The sequence below is a fragment of the Bos mutus genome, chromosome 22 (assembly GCF_027580195.1).
Source record: "Bos mutus isolate GX-2022 chromosome 22, NWIPB_WYAK_1.1, whole genome shotgun sequence".
Lineage (NCBI taxonomy): Eukaryota > Metazoa > Chordata > Mammalia > Artiodactyla > Bovidae > Bos > Bos mutus.
The window spans coordinates 49,409,803-49,427,851 of NC_091638.1; the positions used below are offsets into that span (position 1 = coordinate 49,409,803).

At 39.7% G+C, this 18,049-nt stretch overlaps 1 protein-coding gene across 1 annotated transcript in view; it reads left to right on the forward strand.

Moving 5' to 3' along the window:
* Window positions 1–2,451: 2,451 nt before the first annotated feature.
* DCAF1 (DDB1 and CUL4 associated factor 1) overlaps window positions 2,452–18,049 on the forward strand; it is an 80,556-nt gene continuing 64,958 nt past the window's right edge. The window contains exons 1-4 of the mRNA XM_070359229.1: window positions 2,452–2,569; window positions 7,244–7,320; window positions 9,375–9,448; window positions 11,798–11,911. Of these exons, the coding sequence (XP_070215330.1) occupies window positions 2,460–2,569; window positions 7,244–7,320; window positions 9,375–9,448; window positions 11,798–11,911 (375 nt within the window). The 5' untranslated portion in view covers window positions 2,452–2,459. The remainder of the gene's footprint in view (window positions 2,570–7,243; window positions 7,321–9,374; window positions 9,449–11,797; window positions 11,912–18,049) is intronic.

An 18,049-nucleotide genomic window follows, 5' to 3' on the forward strand; every position in this document is an offset into this window, starting at 1 on the left:
TAATGTGTCCTGGATGAGATCTTGGAACAGAAAAAGAATGTGAATGGAAAAGCTGGTGAACTGTGAGTCAGATCTGGAGTTTAGTTAAAAGTAATGTACTGATTTTCAGTTTCTTAATTTTGACATCACGTCACTATAAGATAACATTAGGGGAACCTGAACTGAGCGACGGGTGTATGGGAATTCTCTTTGCTGTCTTCACAACTTTAAAAAAAAATAAACCTGTAATTATTCTGGGGCTTCCCTGGTGGTTCAGATGGTAAAGAAGCCACCTGCAGTGTGGGAGACCTGGGTTCGATCCCTGGGTTTGGAAGATCCCCTGGAAAAGGGAACGGTGACCCATTCCAGTATTCTTGCCTGGAGAATACTATGGACAGGGAGCCTGCCAAGCTATAGTCCATGGGGTCTCAAAGAGTCAGACATGACTGAGCGACTACACTTCATTCTAAGTAAATTTATTTTTAAAAATGCATTTATAGTTAGGTTGCAGTCAAAAATATACCTTGGGTCTTCTCAAGTTGAAGTCACAAGTCCATATTATTTGGTCACATTTGCAGTATTTCTCTTGTGTCTTTGGCTATAAAACTGAAAATGTGGATTCTTTGTAGAAAAGAAGCATTTTAACTTTGTTTTGAAAATATTCTTTGGATTTAGGGGTAGCTCAGGTGACAGGAATCACTGTCTACTATTAGAATTGCCTCAATTTGATTAAAAGATAAATGTTTAAATTTAGAGTGGTGGTGGTGGTTTAGTCTCTAAGTTGTGTCCCCCACTCTTGCAACCCCATGGACTGTAGCCTGCCAGGCTCCTCTGTCCATGGGCTTTTCCAGGCAAGAATACTGGAGTGGGTTGCCATTTCCTTTTCCAGGGAATCTTCCTGACTCAGGAATCGAACCCAGGTCTCCTGTACTGCAGGCAGGTTCTTTACCAACTGAGCTATGAGGGAAGCCCAAAATTTAGAGGGTTGATGGTAAATGTATTTCTTTGGTCTTACGTCAGATGCCTTTAGAACAAAGAACAAATAATCCTAGATGAGCTAGTGATTTTTTTTTTTGGACAAAGTTTTTTATAGAATGGTTGCTGTGTCTGTGAAAATATACATTTGCATGTCAGGATTTGACATTTTGATCCTAAGACTGCTTTGGCAAGAGAAGTAAACTATCTGAACATTTGGGTCTCATTTATCCCTTCTGGAATCGCTTGTAAACCTCTCTTCCTCAAGTCGATGTCTCATATGGCTGCTCCAGAGCCTGTCTCACCTCCCTGCCCTGCACCCCTGGGCTCATCACTCAGCTCAGCAACTTTTTCTGCCTTTCTCCAGCCTGTTATCCTCCTTCCAGGAGCTGTGAGATAGATTAGGAAGCCTGAAGAACAAATTAGTTTATAATATTCCTTCCCAGCTTTCATGTTGGTAATGATAACCACTTCATTTCTTGATCTTTTGTTAAGAATTAACAGGAATGTGTTACTTATCTTTCATAGAATTTTCCCCTGAAGACTTACAAGAACACAGTCTTTCTGGGAGTATTTGCTATATTTTGTGTCTTAAAAAAAAGAGCAGCTTCACAGATTTGGACCTCAGATCTAGATTTGGGATTATTGTACATAATAATGTACAGGTACAGGTTGTAGAGTGTCCCTGTGAGACCTTTCATGAACTGAAAATGACATAAAGTGAAGCAGTTGCCTTAGGACACGTCTTGCTAACGGATGCACAAAGATTGAGATAAAGCCCAGATGCTCGTAGGCACAGTTCAGAGCTGTAGTAGCTTATTGCTGAGTGTAGTTCGTATGAAAGGAGCTTGGTGGCGCCTTTCTCTGCTTGGAGTTGCAGCAGTGAGAATGGCTTGCTGCGAAACCAACACAATATCCTCTTCAGATTTCTTTGGGTTAGCAAAACATACTAATATAGGTCTTTCATAAAAATTGTTCAGTTGCTAAGCCGTGTTTGACTCTCTGAGCTGAGAAAACTGCAGCATGCCAGGCTTCCCTGTCCTTCACTGTCTCCAGGAGTTTGCTCAGACTCGTGTCCATTGAGTCAGTGATGCCATAAAAATGATGTGGCATAAAGTGAACTTCTGAAAAGCAGGGATACATGTATGTGTGTTTCTGAGAGGAGAGAGAAACCATAGGTTTTGCCTGATTCTTAGGAATTCCTGCTCATAGAAAGGTTAAAAATCATGATTTTGATCCAGTTCCCAAAGTCTAGCAAACAGCTTGAGAAAGGTGAACAGACTTGTTTGTCAGACCTTTATGAGTATCCAGGTCCCCAGTCCCAGATTTTGCACTGTACCACAAATAAAATTATCCAAGGGTTAAATTTCGCATACTTTTAACTTCCTTGTTTGTTCATCCTTTTTTTCCCTCCCTCCTCACTTTCTCTTTTGTAGAAAGTCTGTCAGGTTTATTTGCCTGTGTTCATTTGTGTGTTTGTGTTTTGCTTCTTCCCAGGTCAAGCCATGACTACAGTAGCGGTCCATGTGGACTCCAAAGCTGAGCTCACTACCCTGTTGGAGCAGTGGGAAAAGGAACATGGCAGTGGGCAGGACATGGTACCCATCCTTACCAGGTATGACCAATTAAGTGTTTTTTCTTTTAAAGGAAATTTGGGGATTTCCAGGTGGTCCAGTGGTTATTATTCAGGGCTTTCACTGCCAGGGGCACAGGCTCAGCACCTAATTGGTGAACTGAGATCCTGCAAGCTGTGCAACGTGGCCAAAAAAGAAACATTGGAGAATAGTGTAGAACATTATCATTTTGTGAATTCTTAATACATTTTTTTTCCCTGTCAGAACTAGTCTTTATGTCTCTGTCTTGAAGCTTTTAAAATTGCTTCCTTTTCCTCTCAGGCTCTTTTGTTGTCATGCTCTTTCCTAGGTTCTTCTCCTGCCAGTGTTTTAGCTCCAGAGTTTTGTTGGTGGTTCTTTTCTCTCTTCACGCTAGATATTTTACCTAGTTTCACCTCTGTCCATGATTTAAAAAATTATTCTCAGTCTCTTTTTCTACCTCAGGCTCCTCTTTATAAAAATTTTAGACCCATTTCTCAGCTACTGGTGTATACATCCTTTCCTGGTTGTTCCACAGACACTTGAAACACACTGTGTCCAAAATAGAGCTTCTTGTCATCATCCTGCCTCCGTCTTCATTCACAGCGTGTACTTTTGTACTCCCTGCCTTGGCGCAAATGGTTTTTTTTTTTTTTTTTTTTTTTTTTTTTTTGGCATTTTATTTATTTTTTTTTTATTTTTTTTTTTACTTTTAATAATTTTTCTTAAAATTTATCCTGAACCCTCTTCCCTCCTCCCTCCCCATACCATCCCTCTGGGTCGTCCCAGTGCACCAGCCCCAAGCATCCAGCATTGTGCATTGAACCGGGACTGGCATTAAACTAAAATCTGAAAACCATCCTCCCTAGTGTATTCCTTTCCTAGCACAACCTAGTCACCAAGCCCTGAGGATTTCTGCTTCCTCTTGTTCCCCTTCCCTGTCTCTTCATTAGGTATTGATCATATCTTGGCTGACTTATTAGGCAGCATGCATTATCCCTGTCTCCAGTTTACCCTCTTCTAATACAACATCCTCTTTGCTGAAAGATTTATCTTTTTCACACACAAATCTGATTGTCATACCTCAACTTGTAATTCTTTTCTGGCTCTCTTTTCCTACAAAATGAAATGTAAACTTTAGAGTGGCTTATGATGCTGTTTATAATTTGGCCCCTACTTCCTTTTTCTGCCTCATAGTGTTGTTCTTTTTTAGTGAGGAATAGTACCATGTTTTCCAGTGTCTGTTTGCCTTTATATTTGCTGTTTCTTTGGCTTGAAAAACCTTTCTTTGGTATATCTGCCTGGCAAGCTCTAGTCTTTTCAGGAAGCAGTTCAAGAATCATGTCTGTAAATACCATATGATACCACTTATACATGAATTCTTAAATATGACACAATATGACCCAATGAACCTGTCTATGAAGCAGAAATGGAATCATGGACATAGAAAAACAGACTGGTGGTTGCTGAGGGGAGGGGAGGGAGTTGGGAGAGGGGTGGAATGGGAGGTTGGGGTTAGCAAATCTAGTCTTTTATATATAGAATAGATAAACAAAAAGGTCTTACTGTAGCACAGAGAATTATATTCAATATCATGATAAACCATAATGGAAAAGGATATTTAAAAATGGAATACATGTACGAATATGTATAACTGAATCACTTTGCTGTACAGTGGTAATTAACATTGTAAATCAACTATATTTTGATTAAAAAATCTTTCTCTCATTTTAATTACCACTTGTGCTGTAATTATCATTTTACATGTGTCTCCTTACTAAACTCTAAGTTTTCTGAGGGCAAGTACTTCCCATTTTTATTGGTGTCTCCTCGTGTCTCTTCAGACAGTGAAGACTTGCCCTTTGCCTGGTACATAGTGAACTGTGTGGTACATAATTTTATTGAATGACTGTGTAGAGGAGAGAGAGTGAAAAATAGACTAGGGAGGGATACCCGTGATTTTTGTTAACAGGAAGTCTTTGAAACAACAGGCTGTTTAATATCTAATCTTTGATATAACAGAAAAAAAATTTTGTTTATGCAATGATCTATTCTCTAGGGATAAAGAGAACTATGGTCTTATGAAAGGTTAAACAGGGATAAATGCTTTGTTCATAACTGCTCTTGATGCGAAACGTGAAAGTACAGTTTTTTATTTTAGGGAAAGGATTTTTGCTGACTGATGGAAAGTGGATTTGCATTTGTAGAGGCATTGGAGATTAAGAATTACTAATCACAAGCTACTTGAAATGTAGCCATATGAATTAAAGAATCTTAAATATTGTGCATTTAACATGTGGATTATTGATTGATGTAATTTTGAAAGGAGGAGAGAGTGATAAATGGTACTGTTCATGGTAGACTCACTAAATTTCTCAAAAAATGTTTTTTAATGTTTTATTTTTGGGGATTCCCTGGTGATCCAGTAGTTAGGACTCAGCACTTCCACTGCCAAGGGCCCAGGTTCAATACCTGGTTGGGGAACTAAGATCCTGCATGCTGTGTGGTGAGGCCAAAAACAAGTTACTGTATTTTCAGGATTATTTCATATTATTTATCATATTTGACCCTGAACTTCGTCATTATACTGTGCTATTCAGCAGAACCCTATGTTCAAGAAGGTAACTATCTGGGAGGCAACTAAATGGATCTAAAAAAAAGTGGGTAGTGTTACAGAATAGTAGGTAATAAAGTGCTAGATCGGGCAGATGGTTTGTGAATATTCCAGGGCTTAGAAAAATGGAAAGAATTTGAATAAGCCTGTTTCTTCTATTCACTCAAGTGTTTGAGGACCTTTTGTTTATCAGGACAGCTTCCTCATTTGTTAGTAAAACTATCACTGACAGCCACATTGTTAAAAGGTAGCCATCCTCTGAGCTACTTGAAAAAGACTGCCTGTATAGCCAGGCAGTAGAAAGCTAAGATTAGGGTACTGGGTTTTCACTCCAAATCCAGTGGGCCTTCCAATATAGTATGTGGTAAGGTTCCTTGGAACAGGGGCTTGAAAGTTGTTAGAATATATATTGATGAAAAGCAAAGAAGACAAGGTTTTCTAGGAAAAGTGAAAATGTGCCTGAAAAGGGTATCTATCTAGGGGAGAATGAACGGCATGTTTCTGTGGCAGGGAGGAAATGGGCTCCACCAGAGTGCAGGGTGAATATATGTTAGGAATGGAAGCTAAAATTACATGGAGCAAAGGTCGTAAAAAGTATCTTCAAGGCTAGACTGAGAATTTAAAGATGCAGTAGGATGAGTTAAAAGTATATTTTAGATGGGGCAGAATGCCTACCGTCCTCCAGACTGTGGGTCTGTTAGTTCACTGGTTATTTCCTACAGTATTTTCTGTAAGAGGTTACAGAAAAACCTGAATGAGCATTTTGACCAGTGCAGTAATTTATAGTTGACCCATGGTTGCTTGAATCTGTGAATGTGGAGGGCCAACTGTACTCTGCCATTTTTATGTAAAGGACTTGACAGAGGATTTTAGTGTCCCTGGGAGGTCCTGGAACCAATTCCTTACAGATGCCAAGCTATGACTGTGTGTTGTATAATGCTCTGATAGAATCTATACTTGTAAAACCACCACCTAGATCAAGTTATAGAACTTGAGAACTACCTCCAGAAGGCTCCCTCCTGCTGCATCACATCAGTATTTGCCGTAGATTGACTGGTTTTCTATTTTTTTTAAATAATAATTTTATTTATTTATTTTTGGCTGTGCTGGGTCTTCATTGCAGCGTGTGAGCTTCGCTTGGGTTGCACCAGCTCTAGGGCGCATGGGCTCGGTAATTGCAGCTCCCAGGCTCAATAATTGTGGCGCATGGACTTACACAGTTGCTCCAAGTCTTCGGGGACCTTGTGGGTTCTTCCTGGATCAGGGATGAACCCATGTCTCCTGCATTCGCAGGTGAATCCTTTACCACTAAGCCATTGAAGGAGCCCCATTTGTTCTTTTTTTCCCCCTAATTTGTTTATTTTTAATTGGAGGATAATTGCTTTACAATATTGTGTTGTTTTTTGCCATATATCCACATGAATCAGCCATAAGTATACATATGTCCCCTCCCTCATGAACCCTCCCTTTGTTTTTGATTCCCAGTTTTCATAGGAACAACACCTAAGTAGTTCTGATGTCAAGCTCTGTTCTAAGCAGAGTGCATATATATCAAGTTAAACCTCAGGGAAACTCTAAGATACACACTGTTATCCTCATATTACAGGTTAGGCACAGAGAGGGTAAGTAATTTGAAAAAAGTCAAAAACAGTAGAAAGGTCTGAAGTCTGCTGTTTTGAGAGTAGAGAGTCCAAAATAGTATGGTCTGGACATTTCTGGTCAAGACTTAAAGAAATGATTGAAGTCAGGAGATATTTTGTTAGGTAGAGCTAATAAGAATTACTGCAATGGGGAAGGGGAGAAAAAGGAAGGATTTAAGGATGTCTCCTGGGCTTTTGGCTTCTGAGGGGATAGTAGTGCTGTTTTTTGAGACAGGAGAGTTGGAGAGAAGAATGAATTTGGGAGTGGAAATTGTTTTATGAGATGGTTGGTTACATCTTTATGTTTGTCAGGACAACACCCTCTTTCTAATTTTTTGCTTTTATTTTGTACCTTGACGGTTGCGTTGACTATTGTAGGTGGTGGTACATCTTTTTTTTTCGTATGCTTGTTTAGCATTGACCTTGTCTTCCCTTTGTATTAGGATGTCTGAATTGATTGAAAAAGAAACTGAAGAATATCGTAAGGGGGATCCAGACCCATTTGATGATCGGCATCCTGGTGAGATATGTGTTTTCTTAATTCTGGCTCTAATTTTCTTACAAAAGAAAACTGCTTACTATAAGGACTATTTTTCAGTTGAAATAGAATTTCTTAAAATATTGCTCAAGATGGGGGCAGCAAGGAAAAATACATTCCTGGAAAAATGGAAATATTTTTAATATTTATCAAGTACTTAAAGGAATTAGATTATATAGATATACCTTATTAGTTGAAATGATTACAAAGATTTAAAAGGAAGAAAAATGTTCTCTCTTTTTGACTTTGGAACCAGAAGATGTTATACTCTGCGTGCCTTCATCTTTCTAACAACAATAATTATCCTTTTACTAATGGGGAAATGTGGTTGAGAATGCATTTAATGCCTTTTAGTTATGAAATTGATACTTGGAACCTTGAATAATAAATGGACTTCTTGGTGTCTACTTTAATGTTCCAGTAGCTAAAATATGCTACCTCAGGTTAACGTGATTTTCTTTGGGTCAGTGAGCCATGAAGACCTAGCCTGGTTTGGCATGGAATTTGCTACAGTACAGAACTATGTGGGACTCGAGACTGCCATTTTATGTCCGAAGGTAGATTACCAGGGGGCACAACTTAAGTCATATGGGTCCACGCAGCATATAAATTTTCTCTTTATAAAACCAGAAGCAGTTCTTTTTGGAGAGAAGAGACAGATCTTGTAAGTGGAGAGACAGTGAGAATGAGTGGAACTTAATAAAAATAAGAACATTGTATATCCACCTGAATGTACCAGTGTTATACTTCTGTTTCTTAGACTTTTATTCCCAAATGTAAGTGAGCTAGGCATTTCAGATTGAGTGTCTAGTTATTATGTGATGTTACCTGCTGCTCTTGTCCTAGATATCCCCACTTGTGATTTTGAGAACTATTTGCTTAATGAACTCACATCTTCAGTAAGGCAGTAAGAGCAAGAAAAAGTGGGAGAGTGAAAATAAAGTAATTCATGGGATTGTGAAAAGAATTAAAAGAGATGATCATGCTTAGTGACATTGCCTTGGAAAGGATGAAATGGTAACAAGAAGGGAGAGAAGAATGCCTTTTTTCAGTAGAGATTTAAAGACAATTTATTTCCTCTGTCTCTTATATTAAAACATTATTTGTCACTAGGCATAATTTCTTTAAAAAAGAATAAGGGTCTTAGTTTCATCATTTATAAACAGAAAGTTAGGTAATCTGAGGTCCACATTTGTTTTTCTGATGCCATTCTCTAACTTCTGTGAAGTACTTTGGGGTATTAATTACAGGTTGGTAAAAACTTTTTATCGGCAATTTATATCTTCATCTGAAACTCTATCCTTTGACTAAACTTGCCACTCTAAAAGGAAAATTAAATAAAATAGATGATACCTGTTTTAAAAGCAAACCAATAATTTTCCCAACGATTAGCAAATTCTTTCATTTTTAGGCTGTGTATTGAGTAAATCCTAGATTTCTGGCCTCCTTTGTATTTCTAGGAGCTCAGAAGTTAAGATGACCAAGTTCACTTTATCTTTAGCATTAGGTGATTGCTTGGTGGGACTCCCCTCGCCCTCAAACCTGGCCTGTTGTTACAGGTTTGAGGACGTACTGCTGCTGCTGTTGGCATTATAGCTGAGAGACTGGGCTTGGAGCCTGTTTTCACTCCAGGCCACCCATCAAGAGAAGCTATGCTTCCTTCCTTTTTCTCTTTGGGAGGTCAGGTGTTTACATTCTCTTAGGATCCTTTATGATTCTTCCATAGACCTTGTATACTCTGAGTGACGCTAGTCTGGGTCTTGTGCTCATTTGTTTAATTTGGCCTTGATGTGTAGACAGTATACTGGGAGATGGGAAGGTTAGAAAGCAGTGTTTGAAGTTTTTTTGTCATTTTTAGTTTTAAAGAATGCTTCTTATGAGATCTAGTTCATCAAGAGAATCTTTTCTTCGTTTCTGTTAATTTTTGCTGGCCTTTTAATGGTACTTAAAACCACCCTTGTTCCTTTCCAGAGGTCTGAGTTGCTTAACTGGGATGACTTACTCATTCCTTTGCTCCTCCCCTCTTCTTTCGGCAGGTCGAGCTGATCCAGAGTGTATGCTGGGCCATTTGCTGAGAATACTCTTCAAGAATGATGATTTCATGAATGCAGTAGGTTTCCTTCTTACTTTTCTCCAGAGATTATCATCAACAGATGCTTTACCTTTATTTTTCTGTAAATTGTCTACTTTCTCCTGAGGCCTTGACAAAGTTGGGAATAGAGTGCATAGATTTTTTAATCTGGTATTGGTTCAATACCAGACTAAAATAAGACTGGTATTGGTTCAATACCAGATTAAAATAAGACTAATTATGGACTTCTTCATTACCAAAGTCCTGGCTGTGGCCAGGGTATTTTCTCTTTGGTGTTCAGTTGCATATTGATGAGGGTTCTCAAGGCATCTATGCTCATACTGGAGTGAGATGATTTTGAATTTGGAAATATAGAAGTTCTCTTGGATTCCTGAATGGAAAAATTAAGAGTGGTGTGTGCAGCATGCTTCTGCACTAACACTGGGTGTGCACACTGTGTGTGTGCATGCTGTGCACTGGACATGTGGAGGGAGGAAAGGAAGGAAAGGAAGTCAAATAACCTGAGGTATTTCACTCAGGTCTGTTGAGTAAATGAGGGGGAAAAGTATGTATTACAGCTCCTAAACATAGTAATAATTCATAGTAATAATTACGTTTGTTTTTGGAGGCAAATAGCATGATACTTGAGAGCATGGGCTTTGGGGTCCATGTTTGGGGTTTAAATGCAGCTCTACTTTTCTTTGACATTTTGATCTGTGGGCAGCTTAAGCCTCTCTAAGCTTTATTTCTCTAATCTATAAAATGGGGATGGTAGTGATTAACCTTAAAATATTTTTGTAATCCTTGAATGAAATTGTCTGAAAAGTGCTTGGTGTAGAACCTGGCACATGAGGGCTCAGTAGTTACTATCTATCTTAATTCTCAGTTTTACTTCTCTTTCACTGGTAGCTCTCCTCTGCTTCACGTCACTTCCAGCTTGCCTTCTAATCCCCACATGGATATTTCCCAAAGGCACCTTGAGTTCTGCATGTCTAATTGCTTGCCCCGTAGTCTGTTTCTCTTATTCTCTAGCTCAGTAATGGTGTCCTTTCCTAACCAGCTAGAAGTTCCTTTATTCCTCTAGCGTGTGTGCATGCTCAGTCATGTCTGACTCATCTTTGTGACCCCATGGACTGTAGCCCACTGGGCTCTTCTGTCCATGGGATTTTTCCCAGCAAGAATACTGGAGCAGGTTACCATTTCCTCCTCCAGGGGATTTTCCCGACCCAGAAATCGAACCTGCATCTTTTGAGTCTCCTGCATTGGCATCTCCTGATTGTTTACCACTGGCGCCACCGGGAAAGCCCCCTTTATTCCTCTAAGCTCTCTTATTCGGTGAAGTTAACAGCTCTTATGGATCCCTACTCCTTAGCCTTCACAAATTCCTCGACTTCTTTCTGCCCTTGTTCCCAGACCTTAGGCTAACCACCACCATATCTCTGTTGGTACTGCAATAGCCTCTTAATTGGTTTCTCTTCTTATCTTGTCTTCCTCCAACCCATTCTTTATCAAATGCAAAAAGTGATCATGGCACTCACTGTCTTGCTTAAAATGCATTAGTGGTTTCCCATTGCTCTCACGATGAACTTTAAATTTCTTATTTTGGTTTATAAACCTGTTTGTCATGGCCTTTGTTCTTTCAATTTTTAGTTCTTGCCCTTTGCCTCCTTTCCTTTTCACCCCTCATTAGCTGTTCCTCCTTGTCCTTCATGTTCTTGCTGGAACCCCTTCCTCTCTGCAGCCTTTACTGATTCCTTTGCAAGCTTTATGATCTCCTCCAGGCTTCTGTGGCATCCTGTACTTACGATACTTGTTTTTCCCAGCTGTCACCTTTTTTGGATTCTGAAGCTTTAGGTGATGGGACTGTGTCTTATCACTATTGTATATCCAGTAACAGAACACGGTGACACTTAGAGATCCAGTGTTTTTTTATCTGATGAGTGCCAAAAAGAAAGCATTATTAATATATAAAATAAAATAAAAAAAATATATATATAAAATATAAAACTCAAAGTTTTGTCATTAATCATTGTCAAGAATCAGGGAGGGGTGAGGGGAGGCTTGTTTTGCCCTGTTTTGTCTTTCTAAAAAAGTATAAGCATGGGAGGTGATTTTTTTGTGATAACTCTTGAGTTTTAATTTCTGTGGTTGCTGAGTTGTTGTTTGAAGGGAATATGACTTTAAAGTGACAGAAGAACTTGTATGGTATCATGGCATAGCAGGATCATATTTCCAGTAATTATAGGTTTAGTTAGTAATGTTAGGTATAGTCTTACAGTCTTCTTTAATATTCTGTAGGCAAGCTATGGGAATATGGTATGGATTTACTAGACTTCATTAATTTGATTGGGTTGAATTTCAGATGAAAAGTATCACTCTTCTTTACAGCTGGTGAATGCATATGTGATGACAAGCCGAGAGCCCCCTTTAAACACTGCAGCTTGCAGACTCCTACTGGACATCATGCCTGGGCTGGAAACTGCTGTTGTCTTTCAAGAAAAGGTACTTACTAAAAAGAAAAGTCATCGTTTCATTAAATTTTCAAAAAATGTTTATTTGTTGGTTGCGTCAGGTCTTGGTTGTGGTACCTGGCGCGTGGGGCCCCTGTTGCGTCATGTGGGATCTTCTGTTGCAGCGCACAGGCTCTCTAGTTGGGGCTGGTGGGCTCCGTAGTTGTGACTGTCGGGCTTAGTTGCTCTGCAGCATGTGGAATCTTAGTTTCCTGTCTGTGTGTGTGTGGTAGTTGCTCAGTTGTGTCGGACTCTGCCACCGCATGAACTGTAGCCTGCTAGGCTCCTCTGTCGATGGAGTTCTCCAGGCAAGAATACTGGAATGGGGATCCATTCCCTTCTCCAGAGGATCTTCTAAACCCAGGGATTGAACCTGGGTTTCCTGCATTGCAGGCAGATTCTTTTCCTGCTTGAGCCACCACAAAGCCCCTTAGTTTCCTGACCAGGGATCAAACCTGCATCCCCTGCATTGCTTGGTGGGTTCTTAACTACTGGACCACCAGGGGAAAGTCCCATCATTTTATTATTTAATTGAATGGTGCTCTGTTTGATTTTTCTTTATTAAAATAATTGTTACAGTTTTTTCTTATTATATTTTATTATAGTAGCAATCTATATTATAAAAACTTAAGAAAACAAGAAAAAATTAAAGTAACTATTTAGTGAGTACTTAAATAGTATTTGCTACTTGTGTGTACAGTATTTTTAAAATCTTAAATCATATTTTTAGAATGGATTTTTGATCCTATCCAAACTCTTATTTTTTTTTAGTTGAAAAAATTTAATTGTTTCTTTACAATGTTATGTTAGTTTCTGTTGTACAGCAAGATAAATCAGTTATGTGTATGCATATGGCCACCCTTTTTTAGGTTTTCTTTCCATTTAGGTCACCACAGAGCATTGAGTAGAGTTCCCTGTGCGATACAGTAGGTTCTCATTAGTTACCTATATTATGTATAGTAATATGTCATATAGTATATATGTCAGTCCCAGTCTCCCATTTCATCCCACCTTCCCCTTTCCTCCTTGGTAACCGTAAGTTTGTTTTCCACATCTGTCATTTGTGACTCTGTTTCTGCTTTGCAGATAAGTTCATCTGTAACATTTTTCTAGATGCCGCATATAAGCTATGTTATCCTTATCTTTCTCATACTGACTTACTTCACTCCATATGCCAGTCTCGAAGTCCATTCATGTTGCTGTAAATGGCATTATTTTAGTCCTTTTTATTACTGAGTTATGTTTTGTTGTATACTTGTACCACATCTTTATTCCTCTGTTGATGAATGTTGAGGTTGCTTCCATGTCCTGGCTATTGTAAATAGTGCCGCATCGCAGTGTGGGCATCCTTTTGAATTACGGTTTTCTCTGGTTATATATCCAGGAGTGGGATTGCTGGCTCATGTTTCTATTTCTAGGTTTTTCTAGCTCTATTTCTAGGTTTTTCAGCAACCTCCATATTCCATAGTAGCTGTACCAATTTACATTTCTACCAACAATGTAGAAGATTTCCCTTTTCTCCACACCCTCACCAGCATTTATACTTTATGGATTTTTTGATGATGGCTGTTCAGACCAGTGTGAGGTGATACCTCGTTGTAGTTTTTAAAACATATCTTTTTTTATTTACTTATTTATTTGGCTATGTCGGGTCTTAGTTGTGGCATGAGGAATCTTCAGTCTTAAGTTGCAGCATGTGGGCTCTGTGGTTCTGAGTTGTTGTTTGAAGGGAATTTGACTTTAAAGTGGCAGAAGAACTTATGTGGTATCATCATGGCGTAGCAGGATCATAATTATTTCTAGCAATTATCGGTTTAGTTAGTAATGTTAGGTACAATCTTATAGTCTTCTCCTCTTGCCTTCAGTCTTTCCCATCATCAGGGTCTTTTCCAGTGAGTCAGCTCTTCCCATCAGGTGGTCAAAGTATTAGAGCTTCAGCTTCAGTATCAGTGCTTCCAATGAATATTCAGGATTGATTTTCTTTAGGATTGACTGGTTTGATCTCCTTGCCATCCAAAGGACTCTCAAGACTGTTCTCCAACACCACAGTTCAAAAGCATCAATTCTTCAGTGCTCAGCCTTCTTTACGGTCCAACTCTCACATCCATACATAAATACTTGAAAAGCCATAGGTTTGACTATATGGACCTTTGTCAGCAAAGTAATGTTTATGCTTTTAAATAAGCTGTCTAGGTTTGTCATAACTTTTCTTCCAAGGAGCAAGCGTCTTTTAATTTCATGGCTGCAGTCACTGTCAGCAGACATCAGGAGCCCAGGAAAATAAAATCTGTCACTGTTTATACTTTTTCCCCATCTATTTGCCATGAAGTGATGAGACTGATGGGACCAGATGCCATGATCTTAGTTTTTTGAATGTTGAAATTTAAGCCAGCTTTTTTACTCTCCTCTTTGACTCTCATCAAGAGGCTCTTCAGTTCCTCTTTGCTTTCTGCCATTGGGGTGGTGTCATCTGCGTACCTGAGGTTATTGCAGCTTGTGCTTTATCTAGCCCGACATTTCGCGTGATGTACTCTGCATGTAAGTTAAATAAACAGGGTGATAATATACAGCCTTGATGTACTCCTTTCCCAATTTGGAACCAGTCTTTGTTCCATGTCTGGTTCTAACTGTTGCTTCTTGACCTGCATGCAGGTTTCTCAGGAGGCAGGTAAGGTGGACTGACTGGCATTTGCATCTTTTTAAGAATTTTCCATGGTTTGTTGTAGAGAAGGAACTGACAACCCACTCCAGTGTTCTTGCCTTGAGAATCCCTGAAACAGGGGAGCCTGGTGGGCTGCCATCTATGGGGTTGCACAGAGTTGGACACGACTGAAGCGACTTAGCAACAGCAGCAGAAGCATGGTTTGTTGTGATTCACACAGTCAAAGGTTTTAGCGGTGTCAGTGAGACAGAAGTACATGTTTTTCTGGAATTCCCTTGCTTTCTCTATAATCCAGTGTATGTTGGCAATTTGATGCCTTTTCTAAATCTGGCTTGTACATCTGGAAGTTCTTCATTCATGTACTGTTGAAGCCTCGCTTGGAGAATTTGGAGCATTACTTTGCTAGCATGTGAAATGAGTGCGATTGTGTGGTAGTTTGAACATTCCTTGGCATTCCCCTTTTTTGGGATTGGAATGAAAACTGACCTTTTCCAGTCCTGTGGCCACTGCTGAATTTTCCAAATCTGCTGGCATATCGAGTGGAGCACTTTCACAGCATCATCTTTTAGGATTTGAAATAGCTCAGCTGGAATTTCATCACCTCCACCAGCTTTGTTAGTAGTAATGCTTCCTGTGGCCCACTTGACTTCATTCTCCAGGATGTCTGGCTCTAGGTGGGTGATTACACCATCTTGGTTATCAGGGTCATTAATACCTTTTTGTATAGCTCTATATTCTTGCCACCTTTTCTTAATATCTTCTGCTTCTGTTTTATCTACACCATTTCTGTCCATCTTTGCATGAAATTTTCCCTTGGTATCTCTAATTTTCTTGAGATCTCAAGTCTTTCCCAGTCTCTTATTTTCCTTTATTTCTTTGCATTGTTCACTTAAAAAGGTTTTCTTATCTTTCCTTGCTATTCTTTGGAACTCTGCATGCAGTTTGGTATATTTTTCCTTTTCTCCTTTGTCTTTTGCTTCTCTTCTTTTCTCAGCTGTTTGTAAGGCCTCCTCAGACAACCATTTTGTCTTGCTTCATTTTTTTTTCTTGGGGATGGTTTTAGTCACCACCTCCTATACAATGTTAGGAACCTCCTCCATAGTTCTTCAAGCACTCTGTGTCAGATTAATCCCTGGAATCTATTTGTAACTTCTACTCTCAGTGAACTCCGGGAGTTGGTGATGGACAGGGAGGCCTGGCGTGCTGCAATTTCATGGGGTCGCAAAGAGTCGGACATGACTGAGCGACTGATCTGATTTGATCTGATCTGACTGTATAATCCTAAGGGATTTGATTTAGGTCATACTTGAATGGCCTAGTGATTTTCCCTACTGTCTTCTATTTGAGCCTGAATTTTGCATTAAGGAGCTCATGGTCTGAGCCACAGTCAGCTCCACGTCTTGATTTTGCTGACTGTATAGAGCTTCTCCATTTTCAGCTGCAAAGAATATAATCAGTCTGATTTCTGTATTGACCATCTGGTGATGTCCATATGTAGACATATGGTGTTGTTGGAAGAGGGTGTTTGCTGTGAACAGTGTGTTCTCTTGGCAAAACTCTGTTAGCTTTTGCCCTGCTTCATTTTGTGCTCCAAGGTCAAACTTGCCTTTTACTCCAGGTATCTCTTGACTTCCTACTTTTGCATTCCAGTCCCTTATGATGAAAAGGACATCTTTTTTTGGGTGTTAGTTCTAGAAGGTCTTGTAGGTCATCATAGAACCGTTCAACTTCAGCTTCATTGGCGTTAGTGGTTGGGGCATAGACTTGGATTACTGTGATATTGAATGGTTTGCCTTGGAAATGAACAGAGATCTTTCTGTCATTCTTGAGATTGCACCCAAGTACTGCATTTTGGACTCTCTTGTTGACTATGAGGACTACTGCATTTCTTCTAAGGGATTCTTGCTTACGGCAGGTTATAATGGTCATCTGAATTAAATCCACCCATTCCCATCCATTTTAGTTCACTGATTACTAAAATGTCGATGTTTACTCTTGCCATCCCGTTTGACCACTTCAATTTACCTTGATTCATGGGCCTGACATTCCAGGTTCCTATGCAGTAATTGCTCTTCATAGCATTGAACTTTTTTCTCACCACCAGACACATCCACAACTGGGCGTTGTTTCCGCTTTGGTTCAACTTCCTCATTCCTTCTGGAGCTATTTCTCTGTTCTTCTCCAGTAGCATATTGGACACCTGCTCACGTGCTGGAGGGTTCATCTTTCAGTGTCATATCTTTTTGCCTTTTCATACTTTTCATGGGGTTCTTAAGACAATGATGCTGAAGTGGTTTGCCATTTTTTTCTCCGGTGGACCACGTTTTGTTAGAACTCCTCACCTTGACCCGTTCGTCTTGGGTGGCTCATACTTTGACTGACAAGGCTGTGAGCCATGTGATCATTTTGGTTAGTTTTCTGTGATTGTGGTTTTCATTCTGTCTGTGCTTTGATGGATGAGGATAAGAGGCTTGTGCAAACTTCTCGTAGGAGGGACCGGCTGTGGGGAACACAGGGTCTTGTTCCGGTGGGCAGGGCCATGCTCAGTAAATCTTTAGTCCAATTTCCTGCTTATGGATGGGGCTGTGTTCTCTCCCTGTAGTTTGGCCTGCGGCAGCCCAGTCCTAGAGTTTGGGGGGCTGTAATTTTACATTCAGTTCAGTTGCTCAGTTGTGTCCAGCTCTTTGCGAGCCCATGGACTGCAGCACACCAAGGCCTCCATGTCCATCACCAGCTCCTGGAGTTTACTCAAACTCATGTCCATCGAGTTGGTGATGCCATCCAATCATCTCATCCTCTGTCATTCCCTTCTCCTCCTGCTTTAAGTGTTTCCCTGCAGCAGGGCCTTTTCCAGTGAGTCAGTTCTTCGCATCAGGTGGCCAAAGTATTGGAGTTTAAGCTTCAGCATCTGTCCTTCCAATGAATATAGAGGACTGATTTCCTTTACGATTGACTGGTTTGATCTCTTTGCAGTCCAAGGGACTCTCAAGAGTCTTCTCCAACACTACAGTTCAAAAGCATCAATTCTTCGGCACTCAGCTTTCTTTATAGTCTAACTCTCACATCCATACATGACTACTCGAAAAACCATAGCTTTGACTAGACGGACCTTTGTGGGCAAAGTAATGTCTCTGCTTTTTAATACGCTGTCTAGGTTGGTCATAACTTTTCTTCGAAGGAGCAAGCATCTTTTAATTTCATGGCTTCAATCACCATCTGCAGTGATTTTGGAGCTCAAAAAAATAAAGTCTGCCACTGTTTCCACTGTTTCCCCATCTATTTCCCGTGAAGTGATGGGACCAGATGCCATGATCTTAATTTTACATTGGAATCCATATATTATATGTGTGAAAGAGTTTTCTTGAACATTGTTTACCTGTTTGGGCAATGTGTCCTTATAGTTTTGTTTTATTTCTTTATTTAAAAGCTAGTTGTAGTTACTAAGTTGATTCTGTTCAAACTGCTATT